Below are 13,464 nucleotides of genomic sequence, written 5' to 3' on the forward strand. Positions count from 1 at the left end.
GTTCTGGGACTCTCCTAAGGTTAGATGGGAGGCATGGGACCAGAGGTGGCCCAGGATGTGACCTAGTAGGTGGGGAAGATGACAGCTTCCAGGTCTGCCAGTTACCTAGGTAACAGATACTGGGCAGAAACTTAGCCAAGAGGTAGGAAGGTGTCCCTGTGCAGACCCTACACTTATATTAATTCAGCTGTCTCATCTATCTTACCCCAGAATTATCAGTACTATTAATTTTTTCTTCTAACTTGTTTTCCCCACTTCATTCCAGGCATGTCTCTCTAGCTTCTAGAATAGTGCTTGCTTCAAAACTGCAGATGAATAAACAGAATAAATAAATGAATTTCTCCAATCACTTCAAAAGCAAAGAAACAAGAGTTGTTCCTTGTAATACACTTTTCTAGTAATCAGATCACCTGAAGTTTTGAGGGACAAAGAGGGGAATCCACAGTATGTACCACACTCCACAAATCCGGAATCACCTTGGACAAGAGGCCCCTCCCTGAAAGCCCAGGCAAGCCCGGGACGCGTGCGCACTGGCCGCAGCAGCCCTGCACATGCGCAGCAGCCCCGCCTAGGTTCCTTCCAGAACGAGTTCCGGAAGCCTTTCCGGTCCTCTCCCCTGCTCCGCTCCCCTCCGCTTCCTGCCTCCCTCCCCCACCTCTCCTCGCGGGCTCGGGCAGGGCGTGCGGCGGGCGCCGGGCGAGGAGGCGGGACACGTCGGCGCTGCCACCGCCGCCACCCCTCCTTCCACTCCGGCCGCCGCCGCCGCTCCCGCGACCAAGTCCGCCCGGGATCGCTGCGGCGCCCGGCGCTTCCTCCCGGTCGGCTTCTGACAGCGTCCGCTGCGCCGTAGCCGCCGGGCTCCCCGCTGCGGACATGGCGACGCGCTCCTGCCGGGAGAAGGCGCAGAAGCTGAACGAGCAGCACCAACTCATCCTGTCCAAACTGCTGCGGGAGGAGGACAACAAGTACTGCGCCGACTGCGAGGCCAAAGGTAGCTCGGGACCGACGCCGCGCGGGTCGGGGCCTCCTGTGACCGGTGACCTTCCCGTTTCTGCGCCGCCTTTCGAGGGCCGCAGCCCCGGCCCTGAGGAGAGGGAGCGAGGGCGGGCTCCGGGCAACCCTCGCTCCGTCGGGCGGCGGCGGGGTCAGGCCCGTAGGCCCGCGCTCCGGCCTCCGCCTTCTCTTCCCTGCCCCGACCGAGTGGTGCTGGCTACCGGGTGCTGCCGGGAACGGGCCCGGAGGGGCCCAAACACTGCTGGGGTTCTAGGACGGCCTTCCTGCTCTCAGGGAGCCGAACCTGGGGTTTAAGGTTGGCCTTCTGGCTCCCAGAGACCCCCAGTGATTTGGCCGCAGGGTCACGGGCTTCTCCCGATCCCCCTGGGTGAAATGTATCCATCCCCTTCCCGTCTCCTAGATGGAGCTCTACCTGCTCGCCCACCTGACAGCTTTAGTACCGGGCTCTTCTGTTTCCTGAAAAAGGGTCCGTGGGCCTTCCTGATGGGTTGGGACTTTCGCGATTAAAATAATCGGAGAAGGAGCCTTATTAGTAGTCTTATTGCCACAATAATGTGGAATTTATTTCCACGAGTCATTTGGACAGTGGGTTTATGAAGCTTTTAGTAGAGTTTTTTCAGAGCAGCTCTTTTGAGAAGATGTAGAACTGGTTTGTCTCTTATATGCTGAAGGTTCATTTAAAGATGTTGTGGTGTAAAAGACCTAATTTTAGTTTATATTCAGTCGCAGATTTCTTCCTGAGCCTATTTTTAGCTGGTATATTTTGTGTTTGGATATGTGATTTACATTATGTCTTGTAACATCTCCTAGAGAAGAATCAGATTTTTAAGAAGAAATTTTCTTCTGTAGTTAGGAAATAATCTTATTTAATTGTAAATTGGTTTGATTATCCACAGAAATATGTAGTACTTCCAAGTCGAGACAGTCTTGGAGAATATTTTTAAGATTTTTTTTCATTATTACTTGACCAAGCCTTTTACTTGAGGCTGTACTATGTTCTCTCACTCTAAATGAGTCACATTTCAGTAATGTATTTTATTAGACTTGAACCACACAGCCTCAAAGTTACTCTACTGTCTTAATACATACTGGGTTACTGGAAGAATCTTGTGGGGATACTTGACAAGGTCATTTTTAAAACACTTTTCAATATCATAGTAACCTTTTATTTAACCTATGTAATCTTTGTAAGGCCATCAGTTTTAACAAAACAGTATGCTTGATTCTTGTAATTTTTGCTGGCCTGATACTTGATTTTTTTTGTGTATTTTTTTTGTAATAGTGTACTACTGAATAGAGACTCAAGTGCTTGCTTATTATTGAAGTAGCAAAATACTTAAAAAATAGGTCTTTAGATGGTCATAAGAAAAAGCTTAAATTACAGCCAAATTTTGTCATCTTCAGCATGGTTAGATAGAGAGCTTGGTAAAATGAAATATGATACATTTAAATAACAGTAGTCCCAGTAATTTCCTTTTGTGTATAGAAATCACTTAAAAATAAAATTTGTCCAGATTTCTTTCTCCACAAAGTGTTCTGTAAGATCACATTTTTACTTGTGGTTCTTATGTTTAAAAGGCCTTTAAAGTAAGGGTAACATTTTCTCATTTACTTTTTTTGGGTGGAGGAGGTTGGAGGGAAGCAGAGAATCTTGTAATTCTTTAAATTAGAATAAAAAGTTTTGCTTATTTTAACCTGAAGAGAAGGAAGCATTTACACCGAGTAAATACTAAGTAAGTAATTTTGGCTTTCTTTAGTCTTTTGAGAAGTGGAGGAAGTAGGAACAAAAAAGTACTATTAAAATAGTACCAAGAGTTCAGTGCAACTTGAAGGTCATGATTTAGGAAGATTTTTTTCCCCTTGATTCTGCTAAATCTAGAAAGATGATCTTGTAAATTAGTGTGAGCTTTTATGACCATTGTAGACCATTAATTGGTCTAGTTGTTTATAGTTCTAATAATTTAAAAATTGATATAATTGGAGAATTGGTAGGTATTTTGAGGTTTTAGTTTACCAATATTACATAAATGTTACATTTGAGTAGGCGTGAGCCATACAACTTTAGCAAATTACTATCCTAATGGGAAATTTTATATATGTGCATGTGAATATATAATCTCTCTCTTTTCTGGTTTTTTTTTTGTGGTAGTAGGGACTGAAGATATGGCCCAGGACCATGTTCATGATGCTAGCTAGCATTCTACCACTGAGCTCTATCTTCAGCCCAGGGTCATGCTACGCAGTCTAGGCTGGTCTCAGTTTTTTTCTTCTTGCCTTCATTTGACATCACAGACATGTGCCACGTAAAGTGTAGATTTATATATATTTGCAACATTTTGTGTCTTTAGCCGAGTCTCATTCTAGAGCTCTCTTGTAGTAAAACTTTTGGCTTGTTACACAATTTTGGCTATATTATTATACATGCCAACTGGTGAAATAAATGTAGGAAATAAAATTCTGGAGATTCATTTTAAACAAGCTATTAAGAGGTTACAGTTTGTGTATGTGTTGTTTTCTGTTAGGTTTTTAAAAAGAGGTAGCCGAGTAAGAACCACACCACGCACGTGGTATTCAGGTAAGGGGTAGGTTTATTCAGTAGACCTGCTGGGACCAGGCAAGGTTGGCACTCCACGCAGCTGGCAAAAGACCTGGGAAAGAGAGAGCTGGGAATGAGAAGAGAGCTGGGAAAGAGAGAAAAGAGCTAGAAAAGAGAAGAGAGAGCTGGGAGAGAGAAGAGAGAGCTGGTAAAGAGAAAGCTAGGAAAGAGATAGCTGGGAAAGAGCATCTGGGCCTGGGCAAGGCCTTATCTAGGGTATGGGCGGAGAAGGTGTGGCCACATCAAATTCAGATGTGACCTCAGTGGATGCAGATGTGACCTCTTCCAGGTGTGCCAGTTGCCTAGGTAACACAGGTACTGGGTAGAGACTTTGCTGCGAGGAGGGTGGAGTCTGCTCGCCATCCAGGAACCGATCTTAATTTTCCTCACTATCTAAATTGTTGCACGTAGAAGTTATTTCCTAGTTAACTCAATCTTCCAAAAGAGTACTTCCCCCCTGGTCTTGGAGAAACTTGTTCGAGATTGCCCTATTCAGTTTCCTTATTGTTAGTAAAGGTGTGTGAGTTGGGTTTTGACATTTTCTGAGTCACCAGTTTGTGTTTCCTGTACTGACAGTATTTAGGGAGTAAGAAAGGAGAATGTGATGGTATAGGTGCCAGTTTCCTGCTCTGGATCCTACAAATAAATTGAGCAACTGGAGAATAAGAACAGGGCAGATGCCAAACTTCTTGTTGCATTCGTGACTTTGTAGGAGTGTTAAAGTAGTTCTGTTGGTTATGAGTTGATGGTTATGTTTTCAGAATTTAAAGCTTTGTCCACAAGTAATTCCAGCTTTGATTGTGATTTAGAAATGTATGACTTAATGAATCTGTTGCTCAGGGAGTTCTTGTGTAGTTAGAAACATCAGGTTTTTGAGCCTTCGAGTTTGTGTGTGTGTGTGTGTGTGTGTGTGTGTGTGTGTGTGTGTGTGTGTGTGTGTGTGTGTGTGTGTGTGTGTGTGTGTGTGTGTGTGTGTGTGTGTGTATTATGTACATATGTGTACACCTGAGTACCAGTCCAGGGTTTTGAACTCAGGGCCCAGGCACTGTCCCTGAGCTCAAGGCTTAGGCTGTACCACTTGAGCCACTGCTCCACTTCTGGCTTTTTTGGTTCTTGAAGATAAGAGTTTTAGGGAGTTTCCTGCTTGGGCTCAGAAGTGGAGCAGTGGCTCAAGTGGTACAGCCTAAGCCTTGAGCACAAAAGTTCAGGGACAGTGCCTGGGCCCTGAGTTCAAAACCCTGGACTGGTACTCAGGTGTACACATATGTACATAATACATACACACATACATACACACACACACACACACACACACAACTCTAAGGCTCAAAAACCTGATGTTTCTAACTACACAAGAACTCCCTGAGCAACAGATTCATTAAGTCAAACATTTCTAAATCACAATCAAAGCTGGAATTACTTGTGGACAAAGCTTTAAATTCTGAAAACATAACCATCAACTCATAACCAACAGAACTACTTTAACACTCCTACACAGTCACGAATGCAACAAGAAGTTTGGCATCTGCCCTGTTCTTATTCTCCAGTTGCTCAATTTATTTGTAGGATCCAGAGCAGGAAACTGGCACCTATACCATCATATTCTCCTTTCTTACTCCCTAAATACTGTCAGTACAGGAAACACAAACTGGTGACTCACACACCTTTACTAACAATAAGGAAACTGAATAGGGCAATCTCGAGCAAGTTTCTCCAAGACCAGGGGGGAAGTACTCTTTTGGAAGATTGAGTTAACTAGGAAATAGCTTCTACGTGCAACAATTTAGATAGTGAGGAAAATTAAGATCGGTTCCTGGATGGCGAGCAGACTCCACCCTCCTCGCAGCAAAGTCTCTACCCAGTACCTGCGTTACCTAGGCAACTGGCACACCTGCAAGAGGTCAGGTCTGCATCTGCTGAGTAGGTAGGATTACAGGCATGAGCCACTACTCCATTTATGTGTGTGTGTGTGTGTGTGTGTGTGTGTGTGTGTGTGTGTGTGTGATGTGTGTGTGTGTGTGTGTGTGTGTGTGTGTGTGTGTGTGTGTGTGTGTGTTAGGCTCTCTGCTATTGAGAACTGAAATTCTTCGCTTCTTCCTCAGAGCAAACATTCAGTTTTTTTTTGTTTTTGTTTTGTCGGTCGTGGGGCCTGAACTCTGGGCCTGGGCGCTGTCCCTCAGCTCTTCAGCTCAAGGCAAGCGCTCTACCACTTGAGCTACAGCGCCACTTCCGGTTTTCTGGTGGTTTATGGGAGATAGGAGTCTCACGGTCTCTCCTGCCCGGGCTGGCTTTGAACTGTGATCCTCAGATCTCAGCCTCCTGAGTAGCTAGGATTACAGGCGTGAGCCACCAGCGCCCAGCAACATTCAGTTTTTCATTTCATTAATTAAGTTTGGTAAGCACTCTGTTAAGTTTGGGGCAAGATAATTTATAAGATCTAAAGAAGGTTGATGAGTGGGAATTGTATATTTGCAAGTGAGTAATTGTAAACTGCTGTTCTAAGTGCTGTAGTAGTAGCTTTAAGAAATATTCTTCCGTTCTTGTTTATCTCTGATTCTGTTTTCCTGCAGTCTGTCTTTGGCCCATTGGTTGTCTTTACAATTCCTAGAGTGCTGCCTCAAGGCCTTTGCATATGCTGTTTCTTCCCTAAGAAGCTCTGCAACTTTAAAACAACAACAAACTGATAAGCTCCTATTTATTTTCAGGTTTTGCTTAAAGGTCTTTTCCAGGGAAATAATTCTCTTTGAACCTTCCAAACAAAGTTACACTTCCAATTTGTACATTTAAAAACAAGACCTTGACTTATTGCACTTACCATAATTATAATTAAGCTTTATTGAAGTAATTGTTAGGTACTTTATACTTCTGTTGGATTATAGATGCGGAGGATATCTAGTTTATCTTGCTTAGGATAATTGCCCTGCCCTCAGTGTATGATAGGTGGCAGGTGAATGTAACTCAGCAAGAAACCTGAATGAATGAATATGAACTTGGCCCTTGTCAGGCCAGATGTGTGAGAGTGGACCTGTTAGGAATCACTGGGGTCTTATATAAGTGAGCTAGATTCTGAAGGTGGATTCTGGTAGAGAAGGCATTAAAGGACACAGCTATGTAGACTCAGAGTTAAAAATATAAAAAGAATACGAAATATGTAAAGGTATATAAAAAGAAGAAAAGGTTTTCTATAGGCCATTTTTTGGTAAGCTGCCTTTAAATATGATCAAGACAGTCACCAGGTGAAATGTGTTTAAGGAAGAGGGTAAGATAACCTGGATTCGTCTAATGTCAATGTATTAGTTACCATATAAACAGGAAAAAAGAGCTATAGCTATTTTCTAAATTAAGTAGGGGTTTAAGGAAATTGGATCTATTCCTGACTACTTTCAATGCCGTACATACTGTCATTGCTACAACTGCTATAGTTGCTTCTCACCCACAGAACTTATGATGGTAGAAGGACTGTGGTTGCTATAAATTGTTTGTTAGAAATTTTCATCAGTTTCTTATACTGTAAAAATGTGGCTTATGCAACATTTGTGCTTTCTCTGTGCAAGTGGTTGGAAAATTTTGCCTTCCAAGGAGTCTTCTGGTTCTCTTTTAACTTTTTTCAAAAGTAGAAATGTACAGAACCTGGTTATGAGAACCAGTCCTAGAATCTACCACAGGCAGTGAAGATGGAGTACATTTTTCATTGTATTTATTATCTTAGAGTTGTTGTATAAATGTTTTAAAACCTGTTTTACCTTGGGGAACTGGTTTTTATGGTGATGCCAATATTTAACATTGTAAATGTACATAAACCAAAGTCTGTGACTATAATTAAATGGCCAATGTAAAGATACCTTTAGAATGCTAAACTTCAGTTTTGTAATTCTGCTGATCTTGAGATTTTTTCTTGTAAGTGTGGCACAGCCCTAGTGTCAGAGTTGGGATGGAAACCTTTGATCATCTTTTCTCTGACTCATCAGTTTAAAATTTGAGCTGAATGTTCTTTGTCTCCTCATTTTTGATCCAGGACCAAGACTTGAACTTGGTGTCTGACTCATTGGGGTAGCACTGTAGTAACTGAGACATGTCTCCAACCCCAATCTCCTAATTCTTTTTTTATATATTTATTTTTAAATTTTGTCAGTTGTGGGGCTTGAACTCTGGGCCTGAGTGCTGTCTCTCAGCTCTTCAGCTCAAGGCTAGTGCTCTACCACTTCAGCCGCAGTACCACTTCCGGTTTTCTGGTAGTTCCGATAAGAGTCTCATGGCCTTTCTTGCACAGGCTGGCTTTGAACTGTGATCCTCAGATCTCAGCCTCCTGAGTAGCTAGGATTACAGGTGTGAGCCACCAGCTCCTGGCCTCCTAATTCCTGTCTTGTGCTCTCTTGTGTGCTCTTGCTCTCTGTCTCTGTCTCTGCATTTTTTATTTTATTTTTTGTGATACTGGGGGTTTGATTTAGGGCCTAACATTCAAATGCACTATTCTCTCATTGCTTTATTTTTATTCTTCTTTGTGAGATCTGTCTTTACCATTCATCCATCCATCCATTGATATATAATTAGGACCCATATTCTTATTAATTAGGGCAGTAAAATAATTGACATCCTAATGTTACAATTTATGTCGAGCTTTTTTCTTTTCCTCTCTCGAAATTTTAGGAAAGATTTTAGTATAACAGGGTGAAGGAAGGAGAAATGGAGAAAAAGGAAGAGAAAAATACCTCCAGCTTATTAAAGTACACAAGTTTCAAGCTTTTTTTTTTTGTTGCTTATCCTCTTTTCAGTTTCCTTGATGGAAAAATAAAGAAACTTATAGGAATCTTATTAAAATGGTTGTAATTATTGTGACAAACATTAACTGACATTCTGACCCATACAATTTTATTTATTTGTGGGCTATATTAGTTTTTTCATTGTTATAAAAAAGTCCTTGAAGCTTGATAATTTATTTCAAAAACAGGTTTGTTTAGCTCAGAATTTGGGTACCTGAAAGCTCCAACAGCAAAGGCTGGCTGTGGGGAACTCATGTTAGATGTCATAATGGCAGGAATGCTAGTGAAGTGAGAGGGAGAGGTCACAGTGAGAATGGAATCTGGAGAGTGGGAAGGATCAAGAACACTTTGCAGACAACTCACTTTAAGAGAAACTAACCAGGTCCTTTGATTCCTTCTGAGAGCAGTGTCTGTAGAAACCCGTAACGCCTTCCACTAGAGTTCAGTTTGTAAAGGTCCCACCACTTCACAGGTAATCACACTGAGGACCAAGTACTCGAGTGGATTCATTAGAGGTCTAAAGATCGTTAAAGCCAGGTACCTGTCCCTCAATCCTGTAATCCTAGCTACTCAGGAGGCTGAAATCTGAGGATCATAGTTCAAAGCCAGTGAGGTAGGAAAAAAAATAAAAAGAGGAGGGGAAATAATAAAAAGAGGAGGGGATAACAATGCTCAATAGGAAATGTTCTCATTACCTTACTCATGTAACTGTAACCCCTTTGTACAGTATATATATATATTTTTTGGTCGGTCGTGAGTCTGAACTCTGGGCCTGGGTGCTGTCCCTCAGCTCTTCAGCTTAAGGCTAACGCTCTACCACTTGAGCCATAGTGCCACTTCTGGCTTTTTCTGTGTATGTGGTGCTGAGGAATTGAACCCAGGACCTCATGCATGGGAGACAAGCATCTTACTGCTGAGCCACCTTCCCAGCCCCTGTACAGTATCTTTACAATAAAAAATACTTAATAAAAGAGAAAAGATAAAGTAGTTTAAAGATAGTTAAAAAATAACATTTTTCACATGTTATATTTTATTCTTGCAGTACTTTACATTGTGAGTACATATATTATTCTCAGGACAACCTTTTGAGGTAGTATTACAAATTTTACTTACAAATAGAACAGATAATAGAACAGACCTGGAGGACTTGAATAACTTGTTGTATAGCAAGAAATGGTAAAGCCAGCAATATTTTCACTTAAAAAAGGCTTAAGTGACTATTTACTGTATTTTAATTTCTTTCCTGAGGAGATGGGGATTAAAGTAGGAAACAGTATTTGAGAACTTGGATTGGGGCACTATTTATATTTATTAACAAATAATTGGAAGTTGAAGTGAAAATTGCCGTTTGCAATAGCATAGCACATTAATAACAGGATAAATTTAACAAAATATGTACTTGTACTATGAACTTGTACATATTTTGTACAAACTACAGAAATTGACATGAGAAATTAGCATGAGAAATTGTGGAGAAGTATACCGTATTCATGGATTAGAAGACTTATTTTCTTTTAAAATTGTTATTGTAAAGGTGATATACAGCGGGGTTACCATTTCATAAATCAAACAATGAATGCTTTTTTTTTTTGACAGTGTCACCCCTTCCTTCACCCTCTCAAGACTTCATATTTTAAAAATGTCAATCGTCTCAGAATTAATCTCTATGTTTAACATGATTCTTGTTTTAGCAATTGACAAGCTGATTGTAAATGTTTTCATGAGTGCAAAGAACAAGAATCACCCAATCGAGCAATTTTGGAAAAGAAAAAATATTGGAGGTACTGTTAAAAATAGCTTCAGTAGTTATAAACTATAGTTATCATAGTTGTAATAGTAGTTACTCAGGAGGCTGAGATGTGAGGATCATGGTTTGAAGCTAAGGGGAGCAGGAAAGTGTGCGATTTTTATCTTCAGTTAACCACTGAAAACTGGAAGTGGAGCTGTGGCTTAAGTGGTAGAGTGCAAGTCTTTAAACATAAAGTGTAAGGACCGGGCCCAGTAAGTACCCCAGGACCAGTATCAAAACAAACAAACAAAAAACCTCCTTTGTGCTACTACTTACAGATAATAATTAAAAAAAAAAAAAAAGAATAGGCTAGTTGCCATAGGTCAGGGACTCATGCCTATAATCCAAGCTACTCAGGAGACTGAAATCTGAAGGTCATGGTTTGAAGCCAGCCAGCTCAGGAAAGTTTGTGAGATTCTTATATCCAGTTAACCACTACAAAGCTAGAGGTAGAGCTGTGGCTCAAATGGTGGAGTGTAGGCCTTGAGCAAAAAGAGCTCAGTGACTGTGCCTTGAGTTCAAGACACACACCACCACAAAAATAACCACCAAAAGAAGCAAGTCATAAACTGAGAGATTCTAGTATATCAAGGATTTTTGCTCAGAATATATAAATATTACAGTTTAATAAGAAAATCATTTGACTTGCACTATTAAATAAAAACAAACAAAAACACAAATTAAGGATTTTTTCATCCCTTAAGGCTCAAAAAGCATTGCTTTTGAAAAATCTTTACAGATCATTAAACAATTTTAGGGTTGTGTATGTTGCACATTGAGAAATTGCCGTGTCATCCATGATAGCTAACACCACCAAATGAACCAAAGAACACATCTGTATGCATTTTAGTTTTTTAAATACAGTTACTTTCCTTATGCCTGACAAACAGTGGTCTACTTTCTGGTCTCTAAATTTTAATCTTTTAGAATTCTATAGACTGAAGTCACACACTATTATGTAGTCTTTTGTATATGGATTCCTTCACGAAGCATAATTTTTTTTTTTTTTTGCCAGTTCTGGGGCTTAAGGCTAGCACTTTACCACTTGAGCCAGAGCACCACCTCCAGCTTTTTCTATTTATGTGGTACTGAGGAGTCGAACCCAAGGCTTCATGCATGCTAGGCAAGCACTCTACCACTAAGCCACATTCCCAGCCCCACAATACTTAGACTCATTCATGCTGCTGATTTTATCATTAGTTCATGCCTTTGTATTGCAAAATAATACTCCAGTCTATGGAGATAACATTTTCTTTATCCAGTCACTAAGTGATGTATGTTTTGAGCCTGTTTTAGTTTTTTGTCTTTCCCAAGTCAATTAATATGAATTAATGCTAATATTATTTATGAGAATCATTAGTTTAACTTTCTAACTTTATCATTCTCCACCTCCCCCTTCCCCCATCCTCTCCTACCTCCTATCCCAGGGCTTAATCTCAGTGCTTCATGCTTGCTGGGTTTGTTTACCTGGTTTTGCTCTACCAATTGGGCCATGCCATCATTCCTACACTTTTGTGGTTAGTTTTGAGTTGGAGTCTCTGGGACTGACATCTTCCACATATTAGCCTCCTAAGTAGCTAAAATTAGAGGTGTGACTCTTTAGCTCCTATTTTCCTTTTCATTCATTTCCTTTTTTTTTCTTTCCCTTTTCTTTTTTACTTTCTCCTTAATTTTCTTCTTTCCTCTCAGGTGCCTAGCAACTCTGTATAATTTTTAAACAAACTAAACTTTTAAGCTGAGCATTGGTGTTATTGCTGTACTCTTAGCTGCAGTGGAAACTGAGATCTGAAGATTGCAGTTTGAAGCTAGCCTAGGCAGTAAAGTCCTTGAGACTCTTATCCAGTTATCCACTACTCTTTTCTCCACTTAGAAGTGGAGCTGTGGTTCAAGTGGTAAAGTGCCAGACTTAAGCAGAAAAGCTAAGGGACAATGCCCAGGCTCTGAGGTAAAGCTCCAGGACCCCTCCCCCGCAAGGAAACGAAAATATACTGTCAGAATAGACTTGATCAAAGATAAGAAACAAAGGGTATTTCATTTTAAAATGTTCTATTTAAGTATATGTCCCTAATGGTAAGTGGAACTTAGATATTTCTCAAGTGGTTTCCTGTATGTTATAAATATGTTCTCCAATAACTACTGGAGTCAGAGTGATAGACACAAAAACAAGGAATAGTCTCAGCAAATATGCAGAAGAATGTGCCATCAGCCAAAAATCTGGCAAGCAGGCTGGAGCAGCCTTAATGCAGCAGACTCCGAAACTCTGCCCAGATTGGTTGAGCTCAGATTCACAATCTGCTCATGATTGGTTACTTTGAATAGGGTAAGATGTGTTTACCTAAGGTGATCATTAAAAGACTGAAAAAAGACCAACAGTACCCAAGCAATCTTAAAACATACCCATATCCTTTGCTATTTCTTGAACCATCTGAGGTGTGTTGTAATTCCTTTTTGGGAGATAAAACCTTACCTTTAATAAATCCTTCCTTACCCCGAAGTAGTTCCTCTTTTCCTTTTTCTTGCTGATATTGCCTTAACAGAATAATTAACAAGAGCTGAGGCACCTGGGCAAAGCGGGAACTTTTAAGTCACCCACTTTGATAGAAAAGACAATTTTTCTCACGCTGTATGTTTTTTTCCTGAGACTGGTGCTTGAAACTCAGTATCTGACACTTTTGCTTTTTGGCCAGTGCTCTTAACATCTGAGTCACACCTCCAACCTAGTTAAAGCTTTATGAAAGTGTTGACCTGTTAATATGATCATCAGTGACAATTTTTGAATGACCTAACACATGAATCACTTTATGTGAAGCCTGATACGTAACCAGTAAATGTTAGATTTGAGCCTGATTCTTGCTTGACTTGTAAAATGTCAGTTTAGTAATTTTCATCAAGCTTGTGAGATGAAAGGTTGTAAGTGTAAAAAGATGAAAGAAGGGGCTGGGAAGGTGGCTCAGTGGTAGAGTGCTTGCCTTGCATGCATGAGGTCATGGGTTCAATTCCTTAGCACCACATAAGCAGAAAAAGCTGGAAGTGGCACAAGTGCTAGAGTGCTAGCTCTGAGCTGAAGAGCTGAGTTAAGGGATAGCGCCTAGGTCCAGAGTTCAAGCCCCACAATCGCCAAAAAAATTAAAAATAAGGACATAAGAAATGAAGAAATGTAACCAAATGCAATATGGAATTCTTACTTTTTTTAGTTTTTGAATTCTTAAAGGTTATCTATTAGAAAACTACTTTTTCTCGCTCTGCCTTGTCCTTTCTCTTTGTATTTCTGAATCTGTACAGCCTGGTTCTTTTCTTTCTTTTTT

The 13,464-nt window shown here is 40.6% G+C and overlaps 1 protein-coding gene across 5 annotated transcripts in view; it reads left to right on the plus strand.

The window, feature by feature from the left end:
* The first annotated feature begins 677 nt into the window (after positions 1 to 677).
* Smap1 (small ArfGAP 1) overlaps positions 678 to 13,464 on the plus strand; it is a 133,874-nt gene continuing 121,087 nt past the window's right edge. For 2 of the 5 annotated variants that reach the window (XM_070012179.1, XM_070012180.1), the window contains exon 1: positions 678 to 991. In XM_070012179.1, the coding sequence (XP_069868280.1) occupies positions 874 to 991 (118 nt within the window). In that variant the 5' untranslated portion in view covers positions 678 to 873. Of the gene's footprint in view, positions 992 to 8,707; positions 8,843 to 10,133; positions 10,152 to 13,464 lie in introns of those variants that run through there. The other 3 variants (XM_070012182.1, XM_070012181.1, XM_070012178.1) reach the window with 3 other exon arrangements.

The sequence above is a fragment of the Dipodomys merriami genome, unplaced genomic scaffold (assembly GCF_024711535.1).
Source record: "Dipodomys merriami isolate MVZ:Mamm:240054 unplaced genomic scaffold, mDipMer1.0.p SCAF_89, whole genome shotgun sequence".
Taxonomy (NCBI): Eukaryota; Metazoa; Chordata; class Mammalia; order Rodentia; family Heteromyidae; genus Dipodomys; species Dipodomys merriami.